At 56.8% G+C, this 15,025-nt stretch overlaps 1 protein-coding gene across 7 annotated transcripts in view; it reads right to left on the bottom strand.

The window, feature by feature from the left end:
* Positions 1 to 310: 310 nt before the first annotated feature.
* Prkcd (protein kinase C delta) overlaps positions 311 to 15,025 on the bottom strand; it is a 32,273-nt gene continuing 17,558 nt past the window's right edge. For 5 of the 7 annotated variants that reach the window (XM_087181530.1, XM_087181531.1, XM_021244023.2 and 2 more), the window contains 17 exons: positions 12,190 to 12,318; positions 10,916 to 11,115; positions 9,838 to 9,898; positions 9,585 to 9,747; positions 9,461 to 9,492; positions 8,127 to 8,212; positions 7,764 to 7,893; positions 7,230 to 7,330; positions 6,390 to 6,486; positions 6,087 to 6,184; positions 5,781 to 5,954; positions 5,502 to 5,593; positions 4,964 to 5,026; positions 3,918 to 4,056; positions 3,611 to 3,799; positions 3,385 to 3,513; positions 311 to 938 (listed from right to left, as the gene is read on the bottom strand). In XM_087181530.1, coding sequence (XP_087037656.1) covers positions 780 to 938; positions 3,385 to 3,513; positions 3,611 to 3,799; positions 3,918 to 4,056; positions 4,964 to 5,026; positions 5,502 to 5,593; positions 5,781 to 5,954; positions 6,087 to 6,184; positions 6,390 to 6,486; positions 7,230 to 7,330; positions 7,764 to 7,893; positions 8,127 to 8,212; positions 9,461 to 9,492; positions 9,585 to 9,747; positions 9,838 to 9,898; positions 10,916 to 11,115; positions 12,190 to 12,304 — 2,028 coding nt within the window. In that variant the 5' untranslated portion in view covers positions 12,305 to 12,318 and the 3' untranslated portion in view covers positions 311 to 779. Of the gene's footprint in view, positions 939 to 3,384; positions 3,514 to 3,610; positions 3,800 to 3,917; positions 4,057 to 4,963; positions 5,027 to 5,501; positions 5,594 to 5,780; positions 5,955 to 6,086; positions 6,185 to 6,389; positions 6,487 to 7,229; positions 7,331 to 7,763; positions 7,894 to 8,126; positions 8,213 to 9,460; positions 9,493 to 9,584; positions 9,748 to 9,837; positions 9,899 to 10,174; positions 10,861 to 10,915; positions 11,116 to 12,189; positions 12,319 to 15,025 lie in introns of those variants that run through there. The other 2 variants (XM_013065426.3, XM_021244026.2) reach the window with 2 other exon arrangements.

The raw sequence follows: 15,025 nt of genomic DNA on the forward strand, positions 1-15,025 counted from the left end.
AAGCCTTTGCTATGCCTTCACGCCAGGTCTTCCACTCTGCATTTCCAGACCAGCCCTCAGTGTCCAGAGATAGACAGCTGCCGGCCCTGCCTCCTCCCCTTACCACACAGGGACATCAGGGCCCCCCCAGAAAAGCTTCCACTTTAGGCCTGGGGCCCCAGGGCCAATGGAAACCCATAATTACAAACACATTTGCATGAAGGCCCAGGAGTCTGAGGCTGCAACTAACAGCTCAGTGGGTTTCTGCTCAGCAAAGCTGCCAGAATGGGAGCAGCCACCAGCTTCCTGGGACAAACGCCCCACAGCCAGGTTGGTACATTCAGTATTTATTTAGACACACACATAAAAGAACCGGTGGTTCAAACACATTACGATCCTTTTTTCCCTTTTTGGATATATATATATAATATATATTTTAAAAAGATCAACATATCACCAGTCCCCCGCATGCTTTCTCTCTACTGAGCAATATATACAGCCTATTATATATATATATATGTATACGTATATATATATAATATATATTTTCAATAGATAACTACATTCAAGTAATGAAACACAGGATTTACAGTTTCCCTCTGGGGCAGAGGAAAGCAAATTCACACACAGTTCACAAAGGAAGTACCGTGAGAGCCCAGCTGGCAGGAGCTGAGCCCCTCGGGTCAGGGAGGCAGCGGAAGGTGGGACAGTCACAGTGCTGCTCAGTGGGCAGCGGGCAGGTGCCCACCCGGCTGAGTCAGCCTGCTCCACCCAGGGTTTGGAGGACATGTCTGCCAGCCTTACGCTTCCAGGAGGTGCTCAAATTTGGGGTTCACAAAGGAGAAGCCCGCGAACGCCGTCTGGTCCATGGAGTCGATGAGGTTCTTGTCACTGTGAGACAGGCGTGGCTTCTCATTCAGGAACTCCTGGTCGAAGTTGTTATAGTCTCCGGAGGATTTCTGCAAGCAGAGGTGGGTGCATGGGTGCTGGGGGGGTCCTCGAGGCTCCCAAGTTTCCCAGGACTGTGCTCCCAATTCCTTGGTGGGCACCCAGGCCTGGGGTCCTGGCTGGGCGGGCCAGGAAAGCAGCTCCACAGCAGCCCCATTTCGGGGACGAGGAGTGAGCAGGTGCTCTGGGCGGGGTGAACGACAGGTGGGCTTGCTCCACTCCTGAGCAGGGGCCTAGGAGCCAATTCTCATCCGCCCCCGTTTAAACAGGACTTTTACATGTTTAAATGGTTGGGAAAAAAATCAAATGAATGATATTTCATGACATGCGAAAATGAAGTTCAAATCCCAGTGCCCATAAATAAAGTTTTATGAGTTCACAACTAGTCCACTTGTGAACATCTTGTCTCTGGCTTCTTTACCGTCTGCAAAGCCTAAAATATTTGCTATCAGGTTGTTTACGGGAAGCCTGCAGATTTCCCGCTCCTCAGGATATGGCAGACGGTAACAGCGTGGCGGGGTGGCCCCTCATGCCGCACTGAACCAAGTTGCAGGTACAATCCTTTGGCCCAGCACTGGACTTGGGGAGAGTTTTGTTTTTAATGGCACCTGGGATGGAACCCAGGGCCTTGCACGTGCCAGGCAAGTGCTCTACCATGGAGCTACACCCCTGCCCACCCCTTGCATGGTTTTGATGGGATTTCAGCAAATATTTCCAATTTGGCAATATGACATAAAAACCCAGATTTTGGCCTTCCTTTGAAAACTAGCAGATTCAAGTACCCTGGGTCCACTTCCCAGTATCACCTTATTAACTCCGCACCACGGTTCTGAGAGGTAGGTGCTACTCTCCTACCCGGAGATGAGGAAGAGAGCGCAGAGAAATCAGAGCCTTGCCATGTGCCAGAGTAGCGACAAGGATTTTGATCAGGTCTTTTTGTTTTGTTTTGTTTTGTTTTACTTTTGGCTCGGAGGATGGAACCCAAGGCCTGTGCACTGAGCTATGTCCTGCAGCCCTTTTGTTTGTTTTATTGCTAGACGAGGTCTCATTAAGTTACTACATTGCCCAGGCTGGGCTCAATCTTGTGATCCCCCTGGCTTAGCTTCTCAGAGTGCCGGGATTACAGGCGTGCCCACCCACCCTCATCTGGAACCAGGTCTTTATTTTCACTTTTGTTTATTGTTTTGCGGTGCTAAGGATCAAACCCGGGGCCTTGCGCATGCTAGGAGAGCAGTCAGTGGCCGAGCTACACCTCAGTCCTGGGCCCACCCTGCACAGGTCCCTGTGCTCGTCATCACGCCTGCTATATGGTGCCCAGCGCAGAGGAAGAAAGCAATCTGAGCCAGGAGCACCGAATGCCAGGTGCTCTCCTCACACCAGGGCTGGCCTGTTAATGCTTTGCCCGGCAGCTCGGGAGGCCCAGTAGGGGAAGTGCCCTGTAGCCTCAAAGCACTAATGTAGGGCACATTACAGAGGCTTCCAGAAGGGAACAATGCGTCCTGGCAGGTGAGGGGAAGCAGGGGAGAGAAAGGGCGTGGGGAGAGGAACTGTGACCACAGCTGCCCCGAGGCTCCAGCCTGCCTGCTCTCTCACTCTTGTCCCTGGAGGCTTCTGGATTCTGGGCTTTCGTGGATTGCCCCGGGGCTGCCCTCCCCTGGCCTCACCGCTCCATCCCTGCTTCCAAAGGGGCCTCTCAGACCGCTCCATTCCCTGCCTCCTGGGCTCCGGCTGACAAACCCTCCCATGGCAAATGACCGCACGTGGCCTGGGACACCTCATCCTGCCTTGAATCCCAGCTCTCGCCAGTGTTCGAGCTTCCTGCGTGGGCACCCACGCCCTGAGACCGACCCCTATGCGCCAGGCAGTCCAGCACAGCACCCCCGTCCAGAGTCCACATTTCCACCTCGCACTGAAACGTGGGCTGGAGGAGCGAGGAGAGGAGGTGAGGAGGTGACTGACACCCCGAGCCCTGTCCCCTGCAGTGTGTGCCAGAGGGATGCAGTGAACAGGTGCTCGCCAGCCAGGCGCTGCAGCGTGCACCTGTAGTCCCGGCACCTGGGAGCTGAGGTGGGAGGGTTGCTTGAGCCCAGAGTTCAAGACCAGCCTGGGCAACAGAGAAAGACCCCATCTCTCTCTTTTTTTTTTTTTTTGGTACCAGGGTTCGAACTCGGGTCCTTTCGCTTTCGAGGAAGGCGCTGGAACCACTGAGCTAAATCCCCAGCCCTAGACCCCATCTCTTGAAAAACAAAAATCCAAAAGAAAACAGTGGGGGCTGGATGGCTAATTCCCAGTGTTTCTCGAGTGAGGGAGGAGGGAGGATGACACACGGGCGGAGCCTGACTGAGTGTGCTGGGGGATCGGGAGGCAGCGTGCAGGAAGGGACACGGAAGCGTGTGAATGGTGCAGGACACAAGCAGGGCAAAGCAGCAGGCCATCACGGGCGCGGGAATCACATACCACTTTGGGCTTGAAAGGCGGCTCCACTTTCCGCTTCTCCAGCAGAGGCCAGTTGATGGTCTTGAAGAAGGGGTGGATTTTGATGTTTCCTGTCATTCCCAGCCTCTTGACCGGGTCCCTTTCAAAGAGCTGCAAGCCAGCAGAGGCACTGGTTAGCTGGCAAGGGCCATGAGCAAACTGCCCCGGGCCAAGGCAGGCCCGGCCCGGCCCGGCCCAAGGCGCCCACCTTCTCCAAGACGTCCCTGGACTCCTTGGTGATCCAGCGGGGATAATGCGGCGTGTCCACGCGGATGGACTCGAAGAGCTCGTCCTCATCGTCGCCGTGGAAGGGGGACTGACCAATGAGCATCTCGTAGAGGAGGACCCCGAAGGACCACCAGTCCACGGAGAACGTGTACTTCAGGCCCTGCAGGATCTGGAGAGGAACGGCTGTCAGAGGCAGGTGCCAGTGCTGACGGGGGCGGGGCGGGGCGGGGTGGGGGCACAGGGCCCTTCATCCTCGGAGCCCCGCCTGGCCTGGCCGGCTCCCTCACCTCAGGGGCGATGTAGTCGGGGGTCCCGCAGAAAGTGCTGGCTCGGTTTTCTCCGAATACGTTCTCCTTGCACATCCCGAAGTCAGCTATCTTGATGTGGCCCTCCCGGTCCAGCATCACATTATCCAGCTTGAGGTCCCTGGGGACAGAGGATAGAGTCATCAGAGACAGGGCCTCTCCTCCCAGCCCGGTCCCCACGTGCCTGTTTCCCAGGGCTTTCCCTAAGAGCACGAGGGATGAGAGAGGGAGGGCAGCAGAAGGGAAGGAGGTGCTGGCCCCAGTGCTTCCTCCAAGCACCCCACTGTGCGCCGAGCGCTGGATATACAACGCCCTTTCCCCTAAGCCAAAAACAAGCCTCGGAAGAGGTAATGTCACAGACCCCTGGGCTCACATTTGTCTGACTTCACAGGGCAGCGATCACATTGATTGCTGTCATTAGCCCTTTGAGTAGATCATTTATAGATGGGGGAACAAGCACTAACTGAGCGAAAAAGGCCAAGTGCATCTTCTGTTAAGCTCAACCACCAAGCATGCCCCAGCCCGATCCTAGGCATGGAAAATCACACTGTGCATCTCACCCCACTTTTTGAAACCTGAGTACTAGTACTTGCTATACACTACCCCACTGATTGGTTTTCTACTTGACAGTATCACTTGGCAGCATCCCACATCAACATACAGAGTATGACCTCAGTTTTTTTCATGCCTATATAGTAGTCCACCACTGGACAAGACCATCATTTATTGGATGAAAATTAGATTGCTCAGATGGGGCTTCATGGTGAGATTTGTAGACCCAAGGCAGGGGGATGCTGTAGCTTTCAGTGCTGTCCTCCCTGAAATGACACTGAGTATGGGCAGGAGTTCATGGGTCCTGAGCCATGCCAGCCTCAGCTGCACTGGAGTGATGTTTAGGGAAATACCCAGCTAACGACTTACTCTAAGCAGTGATGGAGCTGGGCCAGGCCCCTTTGGAGCATGTCAGAAAACATGTGGAGGGTTGGTGCTACCGCTCCCAAGAGCCCCCATGGCCCCAGCTCCTGTACCTGTAAATGATTCCTTTGTTATGTAAAAACTGCAATCCACAGATGATCTCGGCTGCGTAAAACCTGAGCAAGAGAGAGGAAGAGTTCATTCCAGAACTTCTGGCATCAGTGGCTGGTTCTCAGGGGCTTCCCCCTACCTCATGCCCAGGGCCAGGAAATGCTGTGAATACCCTGGGCCTGGTCAACCGCGCCTTGTATCAGGCAAGTAGGGGCTGGCGGCCGAGGCAGAACATTCTGAGGAAAGCTCCAAGTAAGCCAATTCCCTGTCGTATGTGATTTGTACACGCGCTGCACTCACCCGGTCAGCAGCGCCACAGTGCCAGTCTGCGGCCACACACCAGGCTCTGCTGTTACTGCCCTGCTGCGGCCCACGGAGCGGACAGGACGCGCATCTGCATGGCTCCCTCAGCCAGAGCTCATGCATCACCCCGGCTCGCTACATGGTGCAGAGGCCCAGGCCACCCCAGGTCTCCCCAAGTCCAGCCTTGGCCCGGGCTGGCTTCTCCAGGAAGGGAAGGAAGAAAGGGCCCTTGCGTACGTGGCACGGTAGAGTTCGAAGCGGCCTTTGTCCTGGATGTGGTACATCAGGTCCCCGCCATTGAGGAACTCCATCACGAAGAACAGGTGCTCCTGGGGGAGGCGGGCAGTGAGCAGAGGCTGAGGAGCAGGAGGAGGCAAAGCCCACAGGAAGCAGAGGGACGGGCCCCGGGCTGAGGGGGACAACTCTGCCCTGGGGAATGAGGGGAGACACGGCCCTGCCCTGGGGATTCAGAGGGGGACCGTGGCGCCTGGGCAGTGACACTGGGAGGCCAGGCACCTTGGTCTGGAAGGTGCAGAAGAGGTGGGTGAGAAAGGGGTTCTCCCAGGCGAGCGCCAGCACCCGCTTCTCCACCATGGTGCACTCCACGTCGTCGTCAATCAGCACCACATCCTTCTTGAGGGCCTTGACAGCGAAGAACTGTCCTTTGCCCTTAAGCTCGGCAAGCAGTACCTGCCGGGGGGGCGGGATGCTGAGCAGGCAGGACAGGGGAAAGGCTGCGGCCAACCACCAGGAAATAGCCAGGGTACAGCAGGAAGCAGGTGCCCGGGCTGCCTGGGCTCTCAGAGCCTCGAAGCCACTCACCTTCCCAAAGCTGCCTTTGCCCAGGACCTTGTGGAAGGTGAAGTTCTCGATCCTGCACCTGGTGCTGCCCTCCCAGATCTTGCCGTAGGTCCCGTTGTCTGCTCAAGAGAAGGCACCCCTGACTAAGGTGTCAGTGGGCATGACTCCTTCCCCAGAGCCCAGGGGTCGGTGGGGTAAGAGGCTTAGGAAGGGACAGGGCCTGCTCCCCTGGGTGCCACTTCTTCCCAGCACTCATTGGACAGGCCCTTGCCATGCCCTGATTGGAAATGGGACCTTTAGTGGGGGAAGTGGACTCAGCTTCACCTGGGGCATCATCCCCAAAGACTCCTGGCTTCTTCTCAAAACCCTGGTATATCCCGACAGGCTCTGAAGACCCCGTGTCCTGCTTCCGGGAAGATCTCTGGAAAGGAGAGAGGCAAGGAGGCTGGATGTCAGAGCATGATCAGAGCTCCCAGCCCAGGAGGAGGAGCCCCAGTCATAACTCCCCCTAATGCCAAGGGGGCCAGCACAGGCAGAGCCCAGGCCCCACAGGTGATGTGTGTGACCCCACCAATAAAGCCCAGCGAAACCCTCATGGTCTGGAAGGAACCGACTATACACAGAAGTTCATACAAGTCTTGCAAATTGAATCTCACCTTTTTAACCACTTCATAAAGCTTTGCATTAACTTTATTTGATTGATCCTAGAATTTACCCTAAAGTTTTATGGCATCCCACACACACTACACACACACACACACACACACACACACACACACACACACACACACACACACACACACACACACACACACACAGGTCTTAGTTCAAAGTTGTCCAACAGCCAACCTGCCACCCTTCAGGTTTACCCGAAGGTAAAGGATGGCTTATAAGGCCGGGGATTAAGCTCAGAGGTTCTGTCGGCTGCCTCAAAAGCACAAGGACCGAGTTTGATCCCCGGTACCAAAAAAGAAAAAGACAGCTTATATAACCAATTTCTCAGGAGCACAATCCCACCCCGCTCTCCTCCCCAAATGTTTCAATCAGCTCTTCCAGAAGTGAGGTCTGGGTCTAAAGCCCCACTCCGAGGTTCCCCAAGAGTGCTGGCAGCCCTGACCACCCCAACCCCACTGCCATGTCCAGTGTCCTGCAGCCGATGCCCACCTGGCTGACTTGATTCAAGGCCTCGGCCAAGAGCTTCTGGTTGATGCCACACAAGTTGGCCACTTTCTCCCGGCACTTGTGGTGCACGTTCATGCCGCAGTCTGGGTGAAGGAGGAGCAGGAGTCAGCCTCATTGCTCAGCCAGGGCCAAGCATGGGGAAGTGGGCAGGAGAAAGGGGACCCCTGGCACTTCCGACTTTAGGGGAAAAAATATCTGAAGGCATCATGAGCATTTCAAAGATTTATGATTTAAAAACAGAAAAAAAATCAGATGTAGGACCTAATTCTAAACCCTTGAAGGCCTGCTGGGGCAACCGGACAAACCACTTTCCCTCAGGGTCTCTGGCTTCTCCTCAGGAAAGGGAGGTCTGCAGCTGCCTCTGCGGAGTACCTGCTGCCCACTGCCCTCGCACTGATCCTCGGGGTCCCACTTCTCCCCCATTTTAAACTCGAGGACACAGCTCAGAGGCGTGGAGCCCTGTCTCGGTCATGTGGCAGGTGGGGTGCTGGGGCTCACAGGCGGGGGGGCACGCACCCTCACACTTTAACCCCTGCTTCACCAGCCCCCACAGCAGGCTACCACAGTGGTCACAGAAGGTGGGGCTCATGTAGGTGTAAACCTTGAACCGATGCGGCATGTCGATGTTGAAGCGCTCTTTCTGGAACTGGAGGGGAGGGGATCGCAGGTCAGGGGTCACGGCCAGCTCCAACCCCTTCCTTCACCCCTAACTCTCCCAAAGCCCATGCATTGCGAGAGGCCCAAGGAGCCCAGGCCGGAGGCAAAGAGGCCTAGGACTGGGAGGAAGAGGGAGCCCCGCAGGAAAGGGTGGGGAGAGCCCAGGCCCCACCCTCCTGGCCAAGCCCCGCGATCCCCAGGCCCTGCCCCGGCTCAGCTCACTATGGTGTCCCGGCTGTTAGTGGCAGTGCCGGTGCACCGGCCGATGATCTTGTCGATGCATTTCTTGTGAATGGCTGCGTTGCATTCTTGACGGAGCAGGCCAGGAGGGGGAGGGGAGAATGGGGAAGGGCAGAGGCTGTGAGCCAGCACCCACTGGCCCGTCCAGCACTCTGCACAAAGCCAGCCTTCTCCCTGACCGCCCACACCCTCACCCACAGAGGCCTTGGCCCAGGGCTTGATTCTTCCCTCCTCCTGCCAGCCTTCAAGGAGAAGCCAAGGAAAAGATGGCGCAAGGGAGATGGCCAGTCGGCAAAGTCTCAGAAACAGGGAAGGTGCGTGGAGTCCCAGTGGCCAGGGTGCTGGGCAGAGGTGAGGCATGCAAATGGATAAATGAGCCTTCCTGCCTTTTTCTGTGGTACTGAGGATTGAACCCAGGGCCCTTTGCACTGAGCCACATCCCCAGCCTTTAAGTCACTAAATTGCCCAGGCTGGGCTCAAACTTGCAATTCTCCTGCCTCAGCCTCCCAGAGTGCTGTGATTACAGGTGTGCGCCACCACGCCTGAGCTCTCCCCTTTGTACTTCTATATCGCAGGAGAGCAAACATCTCCTAAACTCACCCTCACACATGCACACCAACACACCCCAACACAAAGACACCACACATGCATACAAAGATGCAAGATCATGACAAAAATCTTATATTGAATTCCTACCACAGTTAAGTGCTTTAACTCTTGGGCACTTAAAATACAGCTTTACAAATCCACTGCATCTTCGCACTGACTCTATTAGCCCTAGTGTATGGACAAGGAAACTGAGCCACAGAGGGCTAAAATAGCTTAGCAGGGCTGGGGATTTAGCTCAGTGGTATCCACCTGCCTCGAAAGTGCAAGGTCTTGAGTTCGATCCCTGGTACCAATTAAAATAGCTTAGCAAAGGCCCCGCGGCTAGGAAGTGGGAGAGCAGCCTGCTGCACACACCACCGAGAGGAAGGGGTGCTCACAGCTGCGCGCCAGGGCCCAGGCAAACTCCTCGTGCATGCGCAGGCAGGGAAGAGCTAGGAAAGGTCTCCGGGCCACCTCTGGGGAGAGCCCCGATGGTGGCCTGGGCTTTCTGTGTACACTCAGTACGGCCTACACGGGGCCTGCACACAGGGCTGGGAGGGCACCCGGGCCTGGCCTTGGCCAGCTGGGTGAGGAGGCCCGCACTCACTGACACAGCCACTCCGCCCACTCGGCTTCCCTGATGGGGGTGCACTCAAGAGCACACAATGGCCACCCAGACACGGTGCGCTGAGCCGGGCCCACGCCGGCCCGGCCATGGAGGTACTTACGCCTGCATTTGTAGCCTTGTTTGTTGAGGCCCCTGAAAGGAAAGCGCCAGGCGGGGTGAGCGAGGAGAGCTGCGGGCTGGGCCTCTCACCCCGCACCACCAGCAGTGGGCGCCCCGGCTCTCACCACACAAACTCCTTGCACACGGAACAGAAGGTGGGCTGCCCAAAGAAGGTGGCGATGAACTCGTGGTTCTTGATGCAGTGGATCTTGGCCTGCTTGATGGCTCCGCGGCGGTTCATGGTGGGGAACTTGCCGTCTTCCTCACTGCGCATAGACTGTTTGCAGTCTGAGGAATGTTGGAGAGGTGCGTCAGCCCACCAGTCGGGAGGGCAGCACCCCTGCAGGCCCTTCCAGGGCGAGCCCTGTGGGGACTCACCCCCGTCCTCCAGGAAGTACTGCACAGACATCAACACCTTGGCCTCCGGCTGCAGGTCCAGCTGTGAGGGCAGGAGGGGAACAAGTCAGTGAGGGCGGGCCTGGGCCTGATCAGACACAGACTCGCCCCCACGCTGCCCCCCAAGGCCAAGAAACCTACCTGCCCGGTGGGCAGGCCCCGCCCACCCGGCCCCGCCCCTACCCAGCACCCAGGGTATTATTACATTTGGGGAAGTGAAAGGGTCCGGCCTACGCCCCACCAGGCCACATGGCCTAGGCGCAGAACAGGAAGGGAACGTCCCATGCCCACCCCTGACCCCCTCAGGACGCAGACCTGCCTGGGACATCCTCCCTGGGGGAGCAGAGAGCACACAGCCAGGGACCCCTCTATGCCTGCGTGGCTGCTCAAGGCTCAGGGTCGCCCGGGTCCAGCTCTCCCCAGTGCTGGCTCACGGAGGCTGATCAGAGCCTCTGATGGTCACAAGGAACCCACAGGTAACCTGGCGGTTTCTGTGAGTGCGGCCTCCTGTGGCTCCCCAGGGCCCTACCACAGATGCACGTGGCCATGTGGCCATGTGGCCACAGGCGAGTGCAGAGACCCAGTTTCAGCAGGTGAGTGGGTAGGGCAGCCAACCTTCCCCTTCTCCCACCTCTTTGCTGCTAAAGATCAGGATGTTGTTCCGCATGCCTGCCTAGTCCTGGAACATCGGGCAAGACTCCAAAAAGAAGCAGAACAATCAGCACCTCGCTAGGGCAGGCACGAAGCCTTTCATCTAGTTGGAAATATTTTATTAGGTGATATCCTGCCTTTTCGAAATTACAGGGACAAAAGTAGTTGCAACAAGGAAGATGGCTTCCTTTAGCACCCACTTCATGTCAGGTTCTCCAACAAGCCCTTGACATGCCGGGGCCTGTTTCATCTAACAACAGGCCCTGAGGGAGGGCTTTTAGTAGCCTCTTCTCTTATATGAGCGAGCAGAAAGAGGCTCAAAAGATGCTGAGGACCTGGAAGATCACAGAGCCAGGATTTGAGCCAGGCTGGTGCCTTCCCCGCACCCCCTGCCCGCCATGCCCCTCACCCAGAACTCAGCCTTGCCGTTGTTCTTCTTGCAGCGCTCAGCCAGCACCGACACGCCCACGGTCACCTCTGACATGGGCTCCTCAGCTGCCCGCATCAGCACGATCTGGATGACGCGGCCCTCGTAGATGTGAGCGTCAAACGTGGACTTCCACTCGGGATACATGGTTGGCTTCTTCTGCACCAATGTCTTCCCTCGCTCTGCAACAGGGCCAGGCAGGCAAGGTCAGGCCAGGGCCTCTCTGTCCCTCCCTTTCAGCCTCCAGCCTAGCAGAATCTGCTGCCTCTCCTGGCCCAAGGGTCTTCTGTCGGTCCCACCTCTAGGTCTTTGCTCTTGTTCTTCCCTCTCATGACGTTTTTTGTTCTAGCTCAGTGATGGCAAACCTTTTAGAGACCGAGTGCCCAAACTGCAACCCCAAACCCACTTATTTATCTCAAAATACCAGTACTGCAATTAAACCTGAATACTGAGGTTTTAGTTTAGAAAAAAACAACTCCTACATTAACACTTTATGTTTTAAAAGAAAAACAAATAACCCAAGTGCCACAGGTTCGCCACCACTGTCCTAGCTCCACTTAAATGTCCCCTTCTAGATGTTTTCACTCAGTGAACACGTGCTGAGAGCTGCCAAATGTCAGCCACAGTTGGAGGTGAGGAACATGAAGAGATAAAAGTTACACACGGCACCTGTCCTCCTCAGCCCCAGGTCCAGTCAGAGACACGGGCCCTCCCCCAATAACCACTAAGCCACAGCTGTGATGAGACTGGAGCGGTCAAAGCCAGGGCCTGACCCAGCCTTAGCGCCCACTGGCTGGCCCAAGGGGCGAGCAGAGGATGGCCAGGTGGACACAGCGCAAGGGAATAGTGGAGGTGTGGCTCTTCTGGAAGTCCTTCCCACCATAAGCTGGCACGGTGCCCTCTCCAGGCCTCCTCACCACAGCTCTCATGGCCTGCTGACAAGTTCAGCTCCCCTGCCTGAGTACGAGCCCCAAGAGGGCAGGGCCAGGTCTGTCTCAGGGCATGGCCCTCAGTACCAGCACAGCGCCGGGTTCAGATAGACATGTGCAAAACGTGGGGTCAAAAAATGGGGCAGGAAATCCAAGGCCTGAGGCCCTGTAGAGACTGGGCAGCCTCTGCTTTCCTAAGTCCACCCTTGCGGAGGGCAGGGAGACAAGGAAGAGAAGGACCCCTCACAGGATCTAGGGACAGGAAGGTCCCCTCCAGCCCCCCTGCTGAGCCCCACAGCCCTCTCCAGGGTGCAGCCCCAGTCCTACCGGTGCTGAGTGCCTCCTTCATCTTCACAGCGCAGAAAGGCTGGCTCGCCTCATCCTCAGCCTGCAGGGAGCCCAGCTCGTAGGAGTTGAAGGCGATGCGCAGGAATGGTGCCATGGTGGGGGGGGGGCCTATAGCAGGGTTGTGAACAGAGAGGGGTGAAGCCAGAGAGCAGGGGGCACAGCAGGGCAGCCAGGAGCCACAGGGCACTCACTCTGTTGAATCTGGCCCATGTGGCACATAAAGTGCACTAGTCTCAGTGGCCAGTGTTACAAATTGGGAAATTGGCAACCCTGGTAAAACCAGATGTGACATGAGGCCACTGGGCAGCCTTTGTCAGTCTACCCCAGGCCAAGGCATATCTTCACTCTTCTCTAAAACTGGGCCCCAAGACTCATCTGGGGAGTCACCCAGTGGCCCCCTTAGCAGCCAATTGCTGGGCACCTACCCAGGTGCCAGGGGCCTAGTATGTGCTGGTTTCCACGCCTCAGTGCCAGCAGTCAACTACTAAGAGGGGCAGGACAGCCCCCCTCGCCCACTTCCTCCTGCCCTGCCCCATGCAACCCTTTTGGTTCTGTTTGCTCATAACTACCCAGGGGGATGAGCGGGGGTGCAATAAGCACCATACTCTTCAGATGGGGAAAATGAAACAAAGGCTGAGCCAGAAATGAAAGCTGAGATTCCACTAACTTAGCGCCCACTTTGTTCAAGAGCAGGGGCAGTGAGAAGCTCTGCCCACAACAGTGTTCCTGACCCTCCTGAAATCAAGCCCCTTGGTGGCACATGCTGTCTGCTACCTGGAAGGCTGCCTGCACTTTCCAACTGATTTTCCGCCCAAATAGGAAACTCCACTTTAATGTTGAACATAACGCTGAATGCCCTTTGCACATTCACATGGGTCGGCTTCCACACGACCCCTTTCTTTGCTGTTTCCCAAGTCAAGAGTCACTACAGGAGGTGACCCCAAGTGTCTTCCTGGGTTGCCATTTGTAGAGGACACTTGTATATAAGCCACATGTACACACTCCTACTCCTACATAGGCCTCCAGACCCAAGCCACACACAAGGGTCCTCCATAACCATGTTCGAGTGAATGCTCCCTTGTGTTCCTGCACACACACACACACGCACACACACGTACTCCACCTGGAACAGAAGCTGGGTACCTGGGGCAGACAGGCACATACCCTCACCCCCACACACGTGCACACGCACAAACACACACCACAGCTGCCTGGCCCCTGGAAGAGCTCCCTCCACTCCTGTGCAAGGCAGCCAGAGCAGGGGTCAGGTCTTCTGGGAGCTCCCAGCCCAGATGAGCTCACAGGAAACACTGACCTCAGCCTGCAGCCCAGCCCTGTGGCAAAGCCAGTCCTCTGAAGCCAACAACCAGAGCAGAGAAGGAACCAGGCAGGGCAGTTCCCACCACATCCCCTGCCAGGACCTGGTTCCTGCAGTCAGAGAGACAGTAGGTGTGCAAGCTCATGCCTAAGCCCCGCCCCAAAGACTCTGGCCTGAGGCCAGAAGGTGAGCGCATACTGGGTACCAAGCTAGCCACCCACATTCTCCTGGTGGGCAAAGAGGGAGCGCCAGCAGTGGGCGCTGTGGGCTCTTCTCTGGGCTCCTGCAGGCGTGAGGGTGCACGTGGGTGTGACGGGTCTACAGAGTGTGACTTACACACCCACAGAAGTGTGTGCAGCTGTGAGGTCATGGGAGTGGGTAGTGGGATGTGGCAGGAGCTCAGCTGATGGTGGAGTGAAGAAGCTGCCTGGGCCTGACCCTGAGTGTGTAGGAGTCCAGGTTGGGGTCCTGAACGCCCAAGCAGAAAGGATACCTGGCCCCTCCTGCCACCTCTCACTCATGCACCTCTTTCCAGTCCTCAACATGCATCTCTGCCATCTGCTTACTAGTTTGAGGAGACAGTCCTGGTTACTGACCCCATGTCTCAGAAAATCAAATCTGAAGGAACACAGGCATCCAGCACTCTGCACACCTGCTGGCCAACTTCTCCCTGCCACCTCGCCATGGGGCCCAGCCCTAATGCCTGCAGGCTCCATGGCTTACTCTGCCCCCAGTCTGCCCAGCAGGAGCTCTGCATGGGGATGCATGGAGAAGGGACAGAGAAACCTTGGGAGAATGAGGCAGGGCCCAGGACCAACCCCCAGGCCTGCCCTTGGGCTCACACTCAGCAGCTGCTGCTCACAGAAGCCACTGGAAGGAAAGCCACACCCACAGTGGCAGGGCCCTAGCCCTAAACCTGCACAGCCAGGCCACAGTACATGAGCAGAGGACCCATGGTCTCTGGAACACCACGGGCTACCCGGCAGGACCCCTAGGGCCAGATCACTTAGCTCCAGCTTCCCAGGACTAATACTAAGGTAAAGGACTTAGTCTGATGCTTCCACCCCTTGGCCCTCCACTGGACTATCTAGACCCAGAAAGGAGACAGATACCATGAGTGCATCTGCTTCTACCGCTGTGTGGCCCTGAGAGGTCCAGGGCCTCTCGGGCCATGGTGCCCTCTCTGTTCAATGCAGTCAGATCCCACCCGCCTACCTGGAAGCGTCGGAGCAGCAGTGGAAAGGTGAGGGGTGAGGCAGCTGCACAAAAGCAAGGTGTGCCTCTTATTTATAGCGTCCATGCAAATAGCCTAGGCCCATGGGCCCCCAAAGGAAGGCCACTGGCTCAGCCTCAGACTCATCACAATTTTGCACGGTCAGAGGGTAGCGAGGGCCGAACCCCACACAGCCCTCCATGGGGACCAGCCAGGCCTTCCTCACAGTCTGTGGGCTCCGAGCCTCCCTGCGCCTGCTTCTTCAGCCCACAGGAGACGCAGCC

The sequence above is a fragment of the Heterocephalus glaber genome, unplaced genomic scaffold (assembly GCF_053883595.1).
Source record: "Heterocephalus glaber isolate CG9 unplaced genomic scaffold, H.glaber_assembly_v1.0 deba00001472, whole genome shotgun sequence".
In the NCBI taxonomy this organism is placed as follows: domain Eukaryota; kingdom Metazoa; phylum Chordata; class Mammalia; order Rodentia; family Bathyergidae; genus Heterocephalus; species Heterocephalus glaber.